Here is a 19,421-nt window from a genome sequence, read left to right as displayed (position 1 = left end):
CCCAGCATCAGAGTCTTTTCTAAAGAGTCAGTTCTTCACATCAGGTGGCCAAAGTATTGGAGCTTCAGCTTCAGCATGAGTCCTTCCAATGAATATTCAGGACTGATTTCCTTTAGGATGGACTGGTTGGATCTCCTTGAAGTTCAAGGGACTCTCAAGTGTCTTCTCCAACACTACAGTTCAAAAGAATAAATTCTTCAGTGCTCAACTTACTTTATGGCCCAACTCTCACATCCATACATGACTACTGGAAGAACCATAGCTTTGACTAGATGGACCTTTGTTGGTAATGTTTCTGTTTTCTAATATGGTGTCTAGGTTGGTTATAGCTTTTCTTCCAAGGAACAAGTGTCTTATAATTTCATGGCTGCAGTCACCATCTGCAGTGATTTTGGAGCCTAAGAAAAGTCTGTCACTGTTTCCATTGTTTCCCCATCTATTTGCCATGAAGTGGATGGACTGGATGCCACGATCTTCATTTTTTGAACACTGAGTTTTAAGCCAGCTTTTCCACTCTCCTCTTTCACTTTCATCAAGAGGCTCTTTAGTTTCTCTTTGCTTTCTGCCATAAGGGTAGTGTCGTTTGCAAATCTGAGGTTATTGATATTTTTCCTGGCAATCTTGATTCCAGCTTGTGCTTCATCCAGCCCAGCATTTCACATGATGTACTCTGCATGTAAGTTAAATAAGCAGTGTGACAATATACAGCCTTGATGTACTCCTTTCCCAATTTTGAACAATCTTATTTTTTTCATGTTGAGTTTTTATAAACAGTATTTCAAGTTTGCCAATCTGTGGGATGCTAATGTAAAATACAGTATGTAATTACTTGCTTCTCAGTTTTCACTAGAGATTAAGGTTTTTGAAAGTTGATAATTCAGGACTTCTCTGGTGGTTCAATGATTAAGACTCTGTGGTTTCAATGCAGGGACCTGGGTTTGATCCCTGGTCAGGGAACTAGACCCCATGTGCCCCAACTAAGAGTTTGCATTCGGCACCTAAAGATCCTGCATGCCCCAATGAAGACCCAATGCAATCAAATAAATAAATATTTTTAAAAATTTGATAATTCTAAGTAATTAGCCTATAAAGTTCAGAGAAGGCAATGGCAACCCACTCCAGTACTCTTGCCTGGAAAATCCCATGGGCGGAGTATCCTGTAGGGCTGCAGTCCATGGGGTCACTAGGAGTGGGACACGACTGAGTGACTTCACTTTCCCTTTTCACTTTCATGCATTGGAGAAGGAAATGGCAACCCACTCCAGTGTTCTTGCTGGGAGAATACCAGGGACGGGGGAGCCTGGTGGGCTGCCGTGTATGGGGTCGCACAGAGTCAGACACGACTGAAGTGACTTAGCAGGAGCAGCAGCCTATAAAATTAATATGACAAATGTCTTTGTATGCAAGTAAGAAGAAGAGGGGCTTCCCTGGTGGCTCAGAGGGTAAAGCATCTGCCTGCAATATGGAAGACCTGGGTTCAATCCCTGGGTTGGGAAGATCCCCTGGAGAAGGAAATGTTAACGCACTCCAGTACTCTTGCCTGGAAAATTCCATGGATGGAGGAGCCTGGTAGGCTACAGTCCATGGGGTTGCAAAGAGTCGGACACGACTGAGCGACTTCACAAGAAGAAGATATAAGAAATAAAAATGCATTTTAATAAGGAAAAAGAAAATAATTTTGTTCTGATGCTAGTTATTTCTAAATAGAAAAGAAGAGAGATTATTATAAGTATAGAAAACTGTAGGTTTGAGAGGAAATAAGAATCTTTAGAAAGGATTCTATGTTTGTGCAGAACTAAGATTAGGATTAATTTAATTGGGCAAATGAATTTCAATATCAAATGTAAAATGGTACAAAACCTGAATTTAGTTTCTCTCTATTAAGAGGGGAGAGTTTTCTTAAGAATATTGATCTGCTTTTTGTAACAGATTGTGAATGTTCTTTGTATTTTAAATAATTTTTTATAACTTTCTGTATTTGCCTTTGAAATATTTTATTGTTTCTTAGTTAAGTCAATAAGTATTGTTTCACAGTGACCTGTGATGCCATCTGACCAAGTGTTTTTTTAAAGCCTTTTGATATTATTGGCAAACTTGCCAGAGATCAAATTCTACTTGAAGTTCATTTGACCTTTAGCTTACTTTGAGATTTTCCAAAAGGTCCTGAAACACCTAAGGGAATTGTTTTCTCTCTTTATCAAAGATAAAAATATTAAACTAACTAGGCTTATATCCTATGTTAAACTACATGGGAAGGGCTTCCCTGGTGGCTCAGAGGTTAAAGCGTCTGCCTGCAATGCGGGAGACCTGGGTTCGATTCCTGGGTTGGGAATATCCCCTGGAAAAGGAAATGGCAACCCACTCCAGTATTCTTGCCTGGAGAATCCTAAAGACGGAGATGCCTAGTGGTCCGGGGGTTTCGCAAAGAGTAGGATAGGACTGAGCGACTTCACTTTCACTTCAAACTGCATGGGAAGCATTTCAAACGGATGGTGATAAATATCCTTAGGCTATATTGTATGGGGCAGGCGGGCAATTTTTAGATACTTTAGAAATTATTGGAATTCCTAAGAATCTGGTATGTCATAGTAAAATGTTATCAGTCTTATTTCTATTATCTTAAAATGTGTGTCACAGCAGTAAAGAAGTTTCTTTGTCAATTGCAGCACAATCGGATCTTTAACTATGTTTTTAAAAATCTTTGTTGTTCATAGACTGTTTTTGTTTGATCCTGATGTCTTTACAAAAATGCTTCATTTTCAAGAAAATTCACAGAAAGGATTTTTGACAAGTGCAGGCTTTTAAAAGCTTTATAAAACTGTTAACAAAAGGTCAAGGATTAGTTACATAGGATTGAGTGAATTGATGAACATGGTTATAGATTTTATGGTTTTTCTGGCCTGAAATATTACTGCTTTTTGTTTTCCAGATATAAGGAAATCTTTCCCGTTAAACTAATTATGACTTACAGCAATTTGGTTAGTGATACCTTTGTAAGCAAAACTGAAACATGTATCTTTTCTTTCTACCTGATCTCTCTAAAATTGTAAACCCTTAGGTTGCTAGCAGACTTATGAAGTAAATGAGAAAGTCCACCTCCTGACAGTTGCAGGAATCTGAAGACACTTTGGAACACTGAGAAGAGAGAAATTAATTCAGATCTTTAGGTATCACACGTGGGATCTGATGGCATGCCCTTGGGATGACTTTTCTCACCTTGAGAAAGAAGCCTTTTAAAAATTCAATCTGAGATTCTTTATAAAAAGTTCCACCTAAACCAATTTTTAAAAGGATTGTATGATCAATTACACTTATATAAGTAATCAGGCCAAGTTTACTGAAAGCAGACTTATTTTTGCAAACAAATTACTCTTAATTTGACTATATTTGATAGAAGTCAGCATAATTTTAGAGAGAAAAATTACATATATGGATATTAAATTCTAGTATTGTTAATTTAGGTCTGTGTTTACTGCCCAAGACTCACTTCTGAGATAGACCCCTGTTGTTAGGTTACATTATTGTAGAGTTTAATTGAATTATTAAAAGAACACTCTAAGTTTGTTTCTGAAGATTATCACTGTAATCTACCTTTGGATGAATATCAGATGCCCCATGACCTATAACCAGATTATGCATTTTGGAAAGGCATCATTTAAAGGACTGTCTCCAACCTACATGAAAGGACACTTGTCAGACTTGCTTGATTAGCTCATGCACAGAACAAATGAAAGAAATTGACTGTTGGATTTGTATTTTTCACTTAGAAAGAGTTCTTGCACCAGAGCCCTTGCTGCTGCTGCTGCTGCTAAGTTGCTTCAGTTGTGTCCGACTTTGTGCGACCCCAGAGATGGCAGCCCACCAGGCTCCCCCGTCCCTGGGATTCTGCAGGCAAGAACACTGGAGTGGGTTGCCATTTCCTTCTCCAATGCATGAAAGTGAAAAGGGAAAGTGAAGTCGCTCAGTCGTATACGATTCCTATCGACCCCATGGCCTGCAGACCACCAGGCTCCTCCGTCCATGGGATTTTCCAGGTAAGAGTACTGGAGTGGGGTGCCAATGTCTTCTCCGACTGGAGCCCTTAGACTCACCTTAAAACAAAGTTCAAACAGAGGAGAAATTTCACTCCTACCAAGACAAAGAGAAGACAACGTCAGAAGTGGACAGCTATCCCTGGATTACCGACCTGACTTGTATGATTATTTATAGAGTTTTCAGCATAATAGTTATATTAGATAATAATGTCATATTATATAATAGAAATATGGATATAATTATATATTATAATATTTTTGATAATTTCTTGGACTTTTTCATAAATCCATATTTTTTTTTCATGCTGTAAGTCTTACACAGAGTTTAAAAATTAATCCAATTGTTAGGCATATGATCAGTTGCCTACACCTAGTACTTCTGGGTTACCTTGGTGGATTTCTCCTCTCCATGGGTCTAATTCGATGACTCTTAGGAAATTTATTCCAGAAGAAAGCTATAGTTCTGTTTGAGCAGATATTGATATTACTAGATTGGACTCCCTCACTTAGCCAATCAATGGTGCTTTCTCTGACCATGGCTATAATATAAATTTTCTTTTAATTTTACTCAAGCTCAAAAATAACAAACTAAATTTCAGTCAGCAAATATAACTTCCTGATTATTAGGAGGGACCCTCCTTCAGTTACAGGGTGGATTTATATGTCCCACCAGATTATTTAAATCATTTAAGTTTAAAAGTTGCCTTACATTGGGAACAGTTAAACTAAGGATTATCAGCCTAATAACACTAGGGAATTAGGCTGGATGCCTTGTGAACAATACAAGTATTTCATTGCCTTTAAGATAGTGATTTGTACAGGACAGATTGAGTCAGATGAGCTGGTAATATACTGGATCACACCTAATTGAAACTCTTGGCCTAAATATTTACTTATGACCCTATTAATGCTACATGCTATGCTACTTGCATTTGGCCTATTTTACAAGATTGTGATTTCTTGCATTACTAAATGTGTGAATAAGCCTCTGATAAAAATGATGACCAGGCAACTTGAACATATAATTTATTTAAGAGCTATACATGTATATATTTATTTATGAACTCAAGATTGTAATAGTGTAGCTCTACATATGGGAAGAAGCAACACAGGATATTTTACTTGGACCAAAACAAATTTGAAAGACATGTGGTCCAAAGACTTTTGGCTACTATTAGCAGTGCCTAGTCCAGTGAGAGCACACTGAAGATCATCAAAATACTGGCCTGACTGAGAAAAAGGTATTCTCTGTACTATGAGATCAATGCAAAGAAATAGAGGAAAGCAACAGAATGGGAAAGACTAGGGATCTCTTCAAGAAAATCAGATACCAAAGGAACATTTCATGCAAAGATGGGCTCGATAAAGGACACAAATGGTATGGACCAAACAGAAGGAGAAGATATTAAGAAGAGATGGCAAGAATACACAGAAAAACTGTACAAAAAAGATCTTCATGACCCAGATAATCACGATATGTGATCACAGACCTAGAGCCAGACATCCTGGAATGTGAAGTCAAGTGGGCCTTAGAAAGCATCACTACGAACAAAGCTAGTGGAGGTGATGGAATTCCAGTTGAGCTATTCCAAATTCTGAAAGATGATGCTGTGAAAGTGCTGCACTCAATATGCCAGCAAATTTGGAAAACTCAGCAGTGGCCACAGGGCTGGAAAAGGTCAGTTTTCATTCCAATCCCAAAGAAAGACAATGCCAAAGAATGCTCAAACTACCACACAATTGCACTCATCTCACACGCTAGTAAAGTAATGCTCAAAATTCTCCAAGCCAGGCTTCAGCAATATGTGAACCATGAATTTCCTGATGTTTAAGCTGGTTTTAGAAAAGGCAGAGGAACCAGAGATCAAATTGCCAACATCCGCTAGATCATGGAAAAAGCAAGAGAGTTCCAGAAAAGCATTTATTTCTGATTTATTGACTATGCCAAAGCCTTTGACTGTGTGGATCACAATAAACTGTGGAAAATTCTGAAAGACATGGGAATACCAGACACCTGATCTGCCTCTTGAGAAATTTGTATGCAGGTCAGGAAGCAATAGTTAGAACTGGACATGGAACAACAGACTGGTTCGAAATAGGAAAAGGAGTACATCAAGGCTGTATATTATCACCCTGTTTATTTAACTTATATGCAGAGTACATCATGAGAAATGCTGGGCTGGAAGAAACAAGATTGCCAGGAGAAATATCAATAACCTCAGATATGCAGATGACACCACCCTATAGCAGATAGTGAAGAGGAACTCAAAAGCCTCTTGATGAAAGTGAAAGTGGAGAGTGAAAAAGTTGGCTTAAAGCTCAACATTCAGAAGATGAAGATCATAGCATCCGGTCCCAACACTTCATGGGAACTAGATGGGGAAACAGTGGAAACAGTGTCAGACTTTATTTTTCTGGGCTCCAAAATCACTGCAGGTGGTGACTGCAGCCATGAAATTAAAAGATGCTTACTCCTTGGAAGGAAAGTTATGACCAACCTAGGTAGCATATTCAAAAGCAGAGATATTACTTTGCCAACAAAGGTTCATATAGTCAAGGCTATGGTTTTTCCAGTGGTCATGTATGGATGTGAGAGTTGGACTGTGAAGAAGGCTGAGCGCCGAAGAATTGATGCTTTTGAACTGTGGTGGAGAAGACTCTTGAAAGTCCCTTGGACTGCAAGGATATCCAACCAGTCCATTCTGAAGGAGATCAGCCCTGGGATTTCTTTGGAAGGAATGATGCTAAAGCTGAAACTCCAGTTCTTTGGCCACCTCATGCGAAGAGTTGACTCATTGGAAAAGACTCTGATGCTGGGAGGGATTGGGGGCAGGAGGAGAAGGGGACGACAGAGGATGAGATGGCTGGATGGCATCACTGACTCGATGGACGTGAGTCTGAGTGAACTCCGGGAGTTGGTGATGGACAGGGAAGCCTGACGTGCTGAGATTCATGGGGTCGCAAAGAGTCGGACATGACTGAGCAACTGATCTGATCTGATCTGATGAGATAAAGTGGTCATGAACTGCCTCCTAAATCATGATTGAATTTATAACCATTAGGGGGCACTGCCAGCTAAGGCGTGTCCCTAGCCATCTGGTTCTGTAAGAATTAAGTCACTAGCCATTGTAGTCATTGATACTCAATATACCCTGAAAGGAATTCAGTGCAGTGATCCAAAATGAACTACTCTGTGCTCTGAGAAAACTGGTAAAACAGGCCTTCAGGTAGGTATTTACAGAAGAAAATTTTATGAATCCAAGTTGCATCTTCTTGTACTTAGAAAAACGCTAAAGGCATTAATTGAGGTATTTGTTTCTTGTACCTAGTGGGGACCTTCTACTGAGATGTTGTATTGTACTTCTCCAAAATCACAGATAAGCTTATCTCTCCACCTGTCTTGGGTGTGGTTACTCAGAGCTATCTGAGAGGCAGTCTCCTGAGCCATAAGTGAAATCACAACTCTCAGTTCTTAGCTCAGTGGGCATTTGATAATTTGACTAAGGCTGTGGACTAGCCATTGTGACCACAAAAGAAGAAGTACCCTCCTCTCTTCAGAAAGGCAGGTGACTCATCTTCAAGGCTAAGGATAAGTTTACCTTTGCCATGGGAAGTCTGGTCTTTGCTCTGGCTTTCCCTGCTAAGCCTTCCTCTCATTTCCTTCGTGTTTGCTCCCTCATCTCCTCTGTCAGCACCTAGAGTCAGTTTGGACTCTAGGTGTAGGAAAGGAGCTGGGTAAGTAGGCACTGTTTCAGAGGACAGCTTTGCCTGTCTGTTGGAAGGGTCAGAGCTCTCAGTCACCTGGAGCAGACAGACAGCGGAAGCATTTGCAAGTGTGCTCCTGCTTCCTGCAGGCAGGCTTATGTGATTCACCCTGTAAGGGTGAAAGGAGAAGTTGCAATCTGAGAATTAAGTCTTGTTCTGATACCATCTGATTGAGGGCCACACCAAGCAGTCTGCTTTCTCTTTCCTTCAGGCCAATGGCATCATGCATCCTTGGGTAGTCATCCTGGGCCTCCTACTCCTTCCAGGTAAGTGAATAGGTGGATTGTGCTTTGGAACCCCAAGGATGTAGGGGGTGTGTAGGGGATGTGTGGGCATGGTGGAGGGGGGCTTTGTCAAAGGTAATGGGATCAAGCTCAAGTTCTAAGAATTAAAAAATCTATGGGTAGGTGAATAAGGCATGCTGCAGTACAGTACAGCTTATGCTACCATTTGTGTTTAAATAAAAAAAAAAAATAGTAGGTATATGGATGTGTATGCATGAACTACTCAAGTGTATGTAAGAGAGTAACCGTGGACGAGGGTGGGAAGAAGAAATGGGGATGGGTGGGAAGGAGACGAGTCCTTTATTGTACCATTTTGTACTTTTTGATACTTTTAACCATGTGTAACTATTTCATTTAAGAAGAAAGTATTTTAACTTTCCTGGTTTACCAGTGGTTAAAACTTTGTGTTTCCAATGCAGGAAGCACAAGTTCTATTCCTGGTTGGGGAATTAAGATCCCATATGCGATGCCATGTGGCCCTATTTTTTTTAATCAATAAACAAAAAAATTTAATTTTTAATAAACAAAATAATTTAATTTATCTCATATGTTAACATTCTATGAGATAGGGGAAATTTTTAGGAATAGACATAATCCTAAATTAAGAAAAAATCTCTAAAGGTAGGAATATGAGGAAAAGTACATTTTAAAATTATATTCTGTAACAAATATCTATAATGAGCATAAATTACATTTATAATTAAAAAATGATATTAAGCAAAATTAAATATAATCAGAATTCCTGTAATAAAAACTAGACTTATTTTATATAACAATGAGTGTTTATTCCCAGAGCATTTCCCAGACTTACAGCCCAGTTCTAACTATGACTGTTTGTTGAATCTCAGATTTCTTTTAAGGACCACTCAGACTTCATTTGGCAATACAGTTTTTTAAACCACTGTTGCAGGAGACAGTTTTCCTGCCTGTTTGTTTATAAGAGGCAAAGTTTAATATCTGATTAAATATTGTCCAATTTTTTTGGTTTCACCTGGCTAACTGGACAGTGCTCCATTGCAGGACAGTCATCAATTCACAAGAAGAGATCCCTGCTTGAATTTTTTTTAATCGATCCTAAATCCCATGATGGGCTTCCCAGGTGGCTCAGTGGTAAAGAATCCACCTACCAATGCAGGAGACATGGATTTGATCCCAGAGTCGGGAAGATCCCCTGGAGAAGGAAATTCTTCAGGGAATTTGCCTGGGAAATTCCATGAACAGGGGAGTCTGGCGGGCTACAGTCCATGGGGTGGAAAGAGTCCAATACAACTAAGCAACTAAACAAAAACAACAAAGCCCATTACAAGCCTCAGTTCCTTCTGAGAGTATTATAAACCCTTTTTTCTAAAATCTGATTTCTAAAGAGTTTACTAGGCTTTTGCCTTCTAGCCAATGATGCTGAAACTAGGATATTAGCTGTTTCTTCTTTAACTTAGAGAAGATTTGTGAGGTGACATTTTTTGCATAGCCATTTAAAAAGTTGCAATAAAATTGAAAATCAAAATTTTAAATGCAACTCTGTTTTAAAATCAGATTTCAACTGAGACAGTGACTGAATCTAGGGGAGAGGAAAAGCCACCTGTATGTATTAACATTTAGTAAGCAGATACCTGTCAAACACAGGATAAAATGCACACACACTGATGCATTGCTGGAGTGTCATTTGTTTCAAACCTTTTGGAGAGGAATTTGAATCATATTCACCAAAAGACTGAACATATTTCTGCCCTTTATCCTGATACTTTGTCTCATAAACCAGTCCTTCAGTTCAGTTCAGTTGCTCAGTCGTGTCTGACTCTTTGCGACCCCAAGAATCGCAGCACGCCAGGCCTCCCTGTCCATCACCAACTCCTGGAGTTCACTCAGACTCACGTCCATCGAGTCAGTGATGCCATCCAGCCATCTCATCCTCTGTCGTCCCCTTCTCCTCCTGCCCCCAATCCCTCCCAGCATCCGAGTCTTTTCCAATGAGTCAACTCTTCGCATGAGGTGGCCAAAGTACTGGAGTTTCAACTTTAGCATCATTCCTTCCAAAGAAATCCCAGGGCTGATCTCCTTCAGAATGGACTGGTTGGATCTCCTTGCAGTCCAAGGGACTCTCAAGAGTCTTCTCCAACACCACAGTTCAAAAGCATCAATTCTTCGGCACTCAGCTTTCTTCACAGTCCAACTCTCACATCCATACATGACCACTAGAAAAACCATAGCCTTGACTAGACGGACCTTTGTTGGCAAAGTAATGTCTCTGCTTTTGAATATGCTATCTAGGTTGGTCATAATTTTCCTTCCAAGGAGTGAGCGTCTTTTAATTTCATGGCTGCAATCACCATCTGTAGTGATTTTGAAGCCCCCCAAAATAAAGTCTGACACTGTTTCCCCATCTATTTCCCATCAACTGATGGGACCGGATGCCAATATTCTTTGTTTTCTGAATGTTGAGTTTTAAGACAATTTTTCACTCTCCACCTCCACTTTCATCAAAAGGCTTTTTAGTTCCTTTCACTTTCTGCCATAAGGGTGGTGTCATCTGCATATCTGAGGTTATTGATATTTCTCCTGGCAATCTTCATTCCAGCTTGTGTTTCTTCCAGTCCAGCCTTTCTCATGATGTACTCTGCATATAAGTTAAATAAACAGGGTGATAATATACAGCCTTTATGTACTCCTTTTCCTATTTGGAACCAGTCTGTGGTTCCACGTCCAGTTCTAACTGTTGCTTCCTGACCTGCATACAGATTTCTCAAGAGTCAAGTCAGGTGGTCTGGTATTCCCATGTCTTTCAGAATTTTCCACAGTTTATTGTGATCCACACAGTCAAAGGCTTTGGTATAGTCAATAAAGCAGAAATAGATGTTTTTCTCGAGCTCTCTTGCTTTTTACATGATCCAGCAGATATTGGCAATTTGATCTCTGGTTCCTCTGCCTTTTCTAAAACCAGCTTGAACATCTGGAAGTTCATGGTTCACGTATTTTTGAAGCCTGTCTTAGAGAATTTTGAGCATTACTTTACTAGTGTGTGAGATGAGTGCAATTGTGCGGTAGTTTGAGCATTCTTTGGCATTGCCTTTCTTGGGCATTGGAATGAAAACTGACTTTTTCCAGCCCTGTGGCCACTGCTGAGCTTTCCAAATATGGTGGCATATTGAGTGCAGCACTTTCCCAGCATCATCTTTCAGGATTTGGAATAGCTCAACTGGAATTCCATCACCTCCACTAGCTTTGTTCGTAGTGATGCTTTCTAAGGCCCACTTGACTTCACATTCCAGGATGACTGGCTCTAGGTCAGTGATCACACCATCGTGATTATCTGGGCCATGAAGATCTTTTTTGTACAGTTCTTCTGGGTATTCTTGCCACCTCTTAATATCTTCTGCTTCTGTTAGGTCCATACCATTTGTGTCCTTTATTGAGCCCATCTTTGCATGAAATGTCCCCTTGGTATCTCTAATTTTCTTGAAGAGATTTCTAGTCTTTCTCATTCTGTTGTTTTCCTCTATTTTTTTGCTTTGATTGCTGAGGAAGGCTTTCTTAGCTCTTCTTGCTATTCTTTGGAACTCTGCATTCAAATGCTTATATCTTTCCACAGTCAACTCCTGGTCTTGTTTTTGCTCACTGTATAGAGCTTCTCCATCTTTGGCTCCATCTTTGGCTACTTTGATTTCGGTGTTGACCATCTGGTGATGTCCTATTAGGAAGTAATCCTGAATACAGAAAGACATTTATATGATGTTTCATCCTCAAATATATCTGGTTAATAATAATACTGCTAAAGAATATGTTTACAAGAAAAATGCATATATTTAATTTACAAACTCAAGATACAGTTAGATAATTTCAAACAGCACAAACTATATAAAGAACAAAATGAACATAAAATTAAAGTTAAAATTTTGAGACCTCATGCTCTGGTTTCTCTTTATTTACAGATGGTGTAACCTCTTACCATCGAGTGACTGGAGTGGTGGGTCAGAGTGTCACTCTACCCTGCTACTATAATGGAGAAGTCACAAGCATGTGTTGGGGCCGAGGGGCATGTCCTTGGTTGAACTGTGGAACTAACATCATCTGGACTGATGGATACAGAGTCACCTATCGGAGGGATGGACGTTATCAGCTAAATGGCAATATTCGTGGAAGGGATGTGTCTTTGACCATAAACAATGCTGCCGTGTCTGACAGTGGCTTGTATTGTTGCCGAATTGAGGTGAGAGGGTGGTTCAATGACATAAAAACCACCCTAGAGTTGAGGATCAATCCAGGTGAGCTTATCTTCCTACTTCTTTGATCACTTCTGTGGGTTCCCAGAGACAGAGTTTTCTGTTTGATATTAACTTTCTTTTCCTTTAGAAGGGAAATAAAAGTTTCCCATGATCTTGTTTTCTAATAACTCTTCAACTGAATATCTTGTATTTGTGTAGAGTGAAGTGTTAAGACTAACCTTGATTCAAGACCGTAGGCTAGAGGGTCTTCCCAGTCAGCAAACTGTCTCCTGAAGCAGTGCTTCAGGAATACTAGTTGGTTCATGAAAAAGCATTCACTGTTCCACACTGAGATATAGTGAGTATTTTTATGGAGCTGAATTTCTTCTTCTTGAAAATCTGACCTTTTCTCTGAGGTCATTTCTTTGGAGAATTTTCAAATGTTCTTTCTTAACATTTTAAAACTCATAGAGAGTTTCACACATATAAAACAGGTAATATAAGGTCCTGTCAAATAGATGTAGCATTTGGTTTAGACAACTGTAAACTCAATTTTGTAGTATATACTTTGAAAGAGTCTAGATAGTTTCATCCCCTCCCTCTACCCTTGGATTTTTTGAAGCACAATTCACACCATATCATGGCTCAGCTGGTAAAGAATCAGCCTGCAATGTGGAGACCTGAGTTCGATCCCTGAGTTGGGAAGATCCTCTAGAGGGGGGAATGGCTACCCAGTCCAGTATTATGGCCTGGAGAATCCCATGAACTCTATAGTCCATGGCGTCTCAAAGAGTTGCACACAACTGAGTGACTTTCACTTTCACTCACATCATATCACTAAATTGCTTGTTTAAAAGTTAAAATGGCTTTCTTATCCATTCGACTGCTGGTGGACATCTAGGTTGCTTCCATGTCCTGGCTATTATAAACAGTGCTGCAATGAATATTGGGGTACATGTGTCTCTTTCAATTCTGGTTTCCTCAGTGTGTATGCCCAGCAGGGGATTGCTGGGTCATATGGCAGTTCTATTTCCAGTTTTTAAAGGAATCTCCACACTGTTCTCCATAGTGGCTGTACTAGTTTGCATTCCCACCAACAGTGTAAGCAGGTTCCCTTTTCTCCACACCCCCTCCAGCATTTATTGCTTATAGACTTTTGGATAGCAGCCATTCTGACTGGTGTGAAATGGTACCTCATTGTGGTTTTGATTTGCATTTATCTGATAGTGAGTGATGTTGAGCATCTTTTCATGTGTTTGTTAGCCATCTGTATGTCTTCTTTGGAGAAATGTCTGTTTAGTTCTTTGGCCCATTTTTTGGTTGGGTCGTTTATTTTCCTGGAATTGAGCTACAGGTGTTGCTTGTATTTTTTGAGATTAATCCTTTTTCAGTTGTTTCGTTTGCTATTATTTTCTCTCATTCTGAAGGCTGTCTTTTCACCTTGTTTATAGTTTCCTTTGTTGTGCAGAAGCTTTTAATTTTAATTAGGTCCCATTTGTTTATTTTTGCTTTTATTTCCATGGGGGTTGATTCCAAGTGTGTCTCCTCCAGTGGATAGCTGAAACTGCACAGAGTACCAAATCCTGTGCATGTTTTTTCCTGTGCTTGTCAGTTCAGTTGCTCAGTCATGTACGACTCTTTGCTTATATACCAACGATAAATTTTAACTTAGAAATTAGGCACAGTAAGAGATTAAGAATAACTAATAATAAAATAGAACAATTATAACAAAAAAAAGAAAAAAAGTCGTTAAAATCACCTTATTGCAATATGAGAACATTTTCATCTCAATAACTGTTCACTTTTGGCTTTTAAGAATTTTGTGAAATCCGAAAGACTGGGAAGTTTATGTTTTTCTATCTTGATGTAGACATTTTAATTTTTCTTACCACTTGGTGAAAGGAGCAGGTTCAAAAGGATTTCATGTTTTCTGGTGCTCTTTCATAGTAAGTATTCTCCCACTAAAGTTTCTAATGAAAACAGAAGCCAATATTCAGAGCCTTTATAAGCTAGGTCTCTTTTAGTTTAAATGAACTTGATATTTCAATTTCATAACTTTTCCTAACTTCATCAAAGACACTTAGCTTATTTGATGAAGGCAAGTAAAATCAGGTCAATTGTGATGCAGAAAATAGCTGACTCTGGGAAAACATCTAGGAGGCAATTTAAGAAAGCCAAAAGATGCTGGTGCTATACACATGTGGCAGGAGGCTGTGTGTGGAGAAGAGATTATTTTTGGAGTTGTGAAATTATATGATTGGTCTGGAGGAAGAAAGAAATTAATAGGGGACATTTATAGTGCTTATAAATTCTTTAATAGATGAATATTTGCAAAGTCACCACTCTGTCCAGTGGGAAACGGGTTCATAACTGAGCCAAAGTGACTCTCTGCTTCCAACCCAATACTTTACTTGAGTTTTCTTGCACTTTTCACAGAAAGAGTTTACTTTCAACCTCTCTTAGGGCTCTTCCTCAGCAGCTTTTCCTAGCCTTAGTGTCCTAGTTTCTTAGGAAATATTTACTCCTGAACAAGACACATTAGTGGAACAAGCTGATTAAATTTCCTCCTTGTTATACTCCTTTGATCAGATGGTTTTCTTGCTTCCTCTTTTTCTTAAGTTTCTTTTCAAACTGAAGGGAGGGGATTGAGACTGCACTGTTCTTCAAAATCTTTAACTACACTGTTAGGCCCAGGTCGGCAAACTGTAGCCATAGGACCAGATCAGATTATAAAATAAGCTCACCAACAGGTTTTTTGTTTTTTTGTTTTTTTTTTTTTAAATAAATAAAGGTTTATTAGAACACAGCCCCATCCATTCATGTATATACTATCTATGACTGTTTTCAGGGCTTCCCAGGTGGCATATGGCATCTGTGTTATCCAGAGTATGTTAATGATGTGAATTAATCCACATTTAAGATGCAGATATGTTTGGTACCTTAGAACTGACAGAAGCAAATGCTATTATTTGGTCGATAGTCTGGTTCTTAGGAACTACTATTTGTGTTCTAGTTATGTATTGCTGAGAGGACAAAGACAGCTTCAGGCTCTAGACACTTTTCCCTCCTTCACAGATGTTTATGAAGATATGTAAATCTGATATCTATGACTAGTCTTTACAAAGTTAAGTTCAATTCAGTTCAGTCACTCAGTCATGTCCGACTCTTTGGGACCCCATGAATCACAGCACGCCAGGCCTCCCTGTCCATCACCAACTCCCGGAGTTCACTCAGACTCACGTCCATCCAGTCAGTGATGCGATCCAGCCATCTCATCCTCTGTCGTCCCCTTCTCCTCCTGCCCCCAATCCCTCCCAGCATCAGAGTCTTTTCCAGTGAGTCAACTCTTCACATGAGGTGGCCAAAGTACTGGAGTTTCAGCTTTAGCATCATTCCTTCCAAAGAAATCCCAGGGCTGATCTCCTTCAGAATGGACTGGTTGGATCTCCTTGCAGTCCAAGGGACTCTCAAGAGTCTTCTCTAACATCACAGTTCAAAAGCATCAATTCTTCGGTGCTCAGCTTTCTTCACAGTCCAACTCTCACATCCATACATGACCACTGGAAAAATCATATCCTTGACTAGATGGACCTTTGTTGGCAAAGTAATGTCTCTGCTTTTCAATATGCTATCTAGGTTGGTCATATCTTTTCTTCCAAGGAATAATTTCATGGCTGCAGTCACCATCTGTAGTGATTTTGGAGCCCCCAAAAATAAAGTCTGACACTGTTTCCACTCTTTCCCCATCTAGTTCCCATGAAGTGATGGGACCAGATGCCATGATCTTCGTTTTCTGAATATTGAGTTTTAAGCCAACTTTTTCACTCTCCTCTTTCACCTTCATCAAGAGGCTTTTTAGTTCCTATTCACTATCTGCCATAAGGGTGGTGTCATCTGCATATCTGAGGTTATTGTTATTTCTCCCGGCAATTTTGATTCCAGCTTGTGCTTCTTCCAGTCCAGCATTTCTCGTGATGTACTCTGCATATAAGTTTAATAAGCACTTTACAAAGTTCTTCAACACAAATCCCATGTGTCATTTTTTAATAGCAATACCTCCTGAAATATCATCCTTTAAATGCTGCTGTTGCCTTATTGTGACCATGTCTTCACTCCCTCCTCAGTCACAGATTCTAGTTGACCCATAACAAGAACTTGGAGTTCATGGGAGATAAGTGCTGAGTTCTGCCTGGGGACAGTGTGCTTGGTTGTGTTGGTGCACAGGCCCAGCACGAGTCTCTTGTTTCCTGCTGCTTGATGAATCCCTGCTTTCATGTTGATTTCTAGCTCCACCTACAACGAGAACGACCACCACCACTACTACTACAACAACACCTACCACCACTACTCCAACAACCACCCCCACTACAAGAAGGACAACTACCACCACTACTCCAAGAAGAAGCAATAGAAGAAAGAGAGCTGCCACCACTACTCGAAGAAGAAGCAATAGAAGAAAGACGACTGCCACCACTACTCCAAGAAGAACCACTAGAAGAAAGACAACTGCCACCACTACTCGAAGAAGAAGCAATAGAAGAAAGACAACTACCACCATTACTCCCAGAATAACCACTAGAAGAAAGACGACTGCCACCACTACTCCAAGAAGAAGCAATAGAAGAAAGACAACTCCCACCACTACTCCAAGAAGAACCACTAGAAGAAAGACAACTACCACCATTACTCCCAGAATAACCACTAGAAGAAAGACAACTGCCACCACTACTCGAAGAAGAAGCAATAGAAGAAAGACAACTCCCACCACTACTCTAAGAAGAAGCAATAGAAGAAAGACAACTCACACCACTACTCTAAGAAGAAGCAATAGAAGAAAGACAACTCCCACCACTACTCTAAGAAGAAGCAATAGAAGAAAGACAACTCCCACCACTACTCCAAGAAGAACCACTAGAAGAAAGACAACTACCACCGCTACTCAAAGAAGAACAAACAGAAGAAAGACAACTACCACCACTACTCCAAGAACCACTATCACCACCTCCACTACTCCAAGAACAACCACCACTACTAGAAAGACAACCATTACTACTACTCCAAGAAGCACTACCACCACCAGCACTAGCACTACTCCAAGAACAACCACCACTATGAGAAAGACAACCATTACTACTACTCCAAGAACGACTACCACTACTCCAACAACTACCACTACTACCCCCAAAAGAACAACCACCGCGACTCCAACAACTGCCACCACCATCTCCACTACTCTAAGAACAACCACCACTAAAAGAAAGACAACTGTTACTACTACTCCAAGAATGTCTACCACTACTCCAACAACCACCACTACTACTCCCAAAACAATAACCACCATGACTGCAACAACCATCATGACTCCAACAACCACCACCACCACCTCCACTACTCCAAGAACAACCACCACTATGAGAAAGACAACCATTACTACTACTCCAAGAAGAACCACTACAAGAAAGACAACTACCACCACTACTCCAACCACAATGGTCACCACTGCTCCAACAACCACCACCACTGCTGTGCCAACAACAATCAATACCACTACTCCAACCATGACAGTCACCACTGCTCCAGTGACAGCAAGGTCCTCTACTTCTGCTCTTCCAATGCCAGCACCCACAAAGGACCTCCAGCCAGGTAAGCAAAAGTACTTCTAAGCACAGAAGTTTCTAAAGTAAGGATATGCACCATTCAGTGCACTGTGTTAAGGTAGACGTACAATCTAGGGTAGGGACTCTTTTTTTTTTTAATTTTATTTAACTTTACAATATTGTATTGGTTTTGCTATATAGGTTTCCAAACCTGGCTTCACAGTTTGGAAACTGTGAACCACTTGTGCCCTCTTATATTCATCTTGTGTATCTTTAAGAATTTTCAGAGTGAGAGGGACCTATGGTTTTTACTAGATTCTCAAAGGAATCATTAGTAGCAAAAAAAAAAAAAAAAAAAAAAAAAAAAGCCAGACCACTAGTCACGGACATCTTAGAAGGATGGTGCATTCGGCCCAGTTTAACATAGAATTATGACAAAAATCTGAATAGAGATCATTTAATCCATTTTGAAGCCTAACCCAACACTTGAGGATACGATTTCGGTGAAGTTAATGCTTACTCTGTTTCCTGTGTCAGGAAACATGCTAACTGCTTTATAAGTATTAAGCCCCTTAATTCTTATGACAACCCCAGGACTGATGCTAAAGCTGAAGCTCCAAAGCTTTGGCCACCTTATGCAAACAGCTGACTCATTGGAAAAGACCCTGCTGCTGGGAAAGATGGAAGGCAAAAGGAGAAGAGGGTGGCAGAGAATGAGATGGGTAGACAGTATTGCTAACTCAACGGACATGAGTTTGAGCAAATTCCAGGAGACAGAGATGGACAGGGAAGCATGGCATGCTGCAGTCATGGGGTTGCAAAGAGTAGGACATAACTTGGCAACTGAACAACAAAAGAAGTATAAAAAGTGAAATAATTCTGTTGTTAGGCTCTCAGATCATTATCTAGATCAGATTTATTCATGATAATGAAATGCCTTCATAGCAGGGTAATACCTCAAGGACATCTATTAATACATTTCTAAGAAAGAGTCAAAGGGTAATTTCTGATTTAGTTTTGTTTGTTCTTTCTGCTGGGGGTGTAAATTTTCCTCCACTAATTGAACACTATTTTCCCGTTCTTGTCATTCCTATAGCTTCTTTATCTTCTCCAAGTCAGACAGCAGAAAGCCAGCCTACTACCCTGTATGAAAGAAACATAACCAGCTCACCATGGCACTCTTGTTCAACAGGTAACTTCAGTTTCTTTCCTGAACACCTGGGAACATTCAAATTTTGATAATATTAGCACATTGTTCAGAGCACATATTCTGAAATAAGACAAGCGTGACTTGAATGCCAACAATGGCTATTCCATTCAGCTATGCAACTTGAACAAATGTCTTATTACCCTCTTTGAATCTGTTTTTATCCTTTGGAAAATGGAGGAAATATTACTTATTCTTACAAGCGTTCTTTGAGATAAAGATCTGGGGACACAGTTACAAGGTAAATGATAGAGTGGCAACTATGACTGTTACTTAGAATGTCCAGAAATATGTACTTTGAGTGACATAGGCAGGTAGTATGATTTGGGACCATC

General features: G+C 39.8%; 1 protein-coding gene across 7 annotated transcripts in view; it reads left to right on the top strand.

Annotated features, from left to right (window-relative positions):
- Positions 1 to 19,421, top strand: part of LOC129636686 (hepatitis A virus cellular receptor 1-like) — a 37,215-nt gene that overhangs the window by 4,648 nt on the left and 13,146 nt on the right. Inside the window, exons 2-7 of one of the 7 annotated variants that reach the window (XM_055560273.1) lie at positions 3,059 to 3,167; positions 3,768 to 4,034; positions 8,011 to 8,065; positions 12,010 to 12,342; positions 16,570 to 17,925; positions 18,976 to 19,071. In XM_055560273.1, coding sequence (XP_055416248.1) covers positions 3,933 to 4,034; positions 8,011 to 8,065; positions 12,010 to 12,342; positions 16,570 to 17,925; positions 18,976 to 19,071 — 1,942 coding nt within the window. In that variant the 5' untranslated portion in view covers positions 3,059 to 3,167; positions 3,768 to 3,932. Of the gene's footprint in view, positions 1 to 3,058; positions 3,177 to 3,662; positions 4,035 to 7,142; positions 7,262 to 7,482; positions 7,601 to 7,632; positions 7,770 to 8,010; positions 8,066 to 12,009; positions 12,343 to 16,569; positions 17,926 to 18,975; positions 19,072 to 19,421 lie in introns of those variants that run through there. The other 6 variants (XM_055560281.1, XM_055560284.1, XM_055560303.1 and 3 more) reach the window with 6 other exon arrangements.

The sequence above is a fragment of the Bubalus kerabau genome, chromosome 1, assembly GCF_029407905.1.
Source record: "Bubalus kerabau isolate K-KA32 ecotype Philippines breed swamp buffalo chromosome 1, PCC_UOA_SB_1v2, whole genome shotgun sequence".
Lineage (NCBI taxonomy): Eukaryota > Metazoa > Chordata > Mammalia > Artiodactyla > Bovidae > Bubalus > Bubalus kerabau.
The sequence above is the reverse complement of the archived record's forward strand: the minus strand, read 5'-3'. Positions and strand labels throughout refer to the sequence as shown.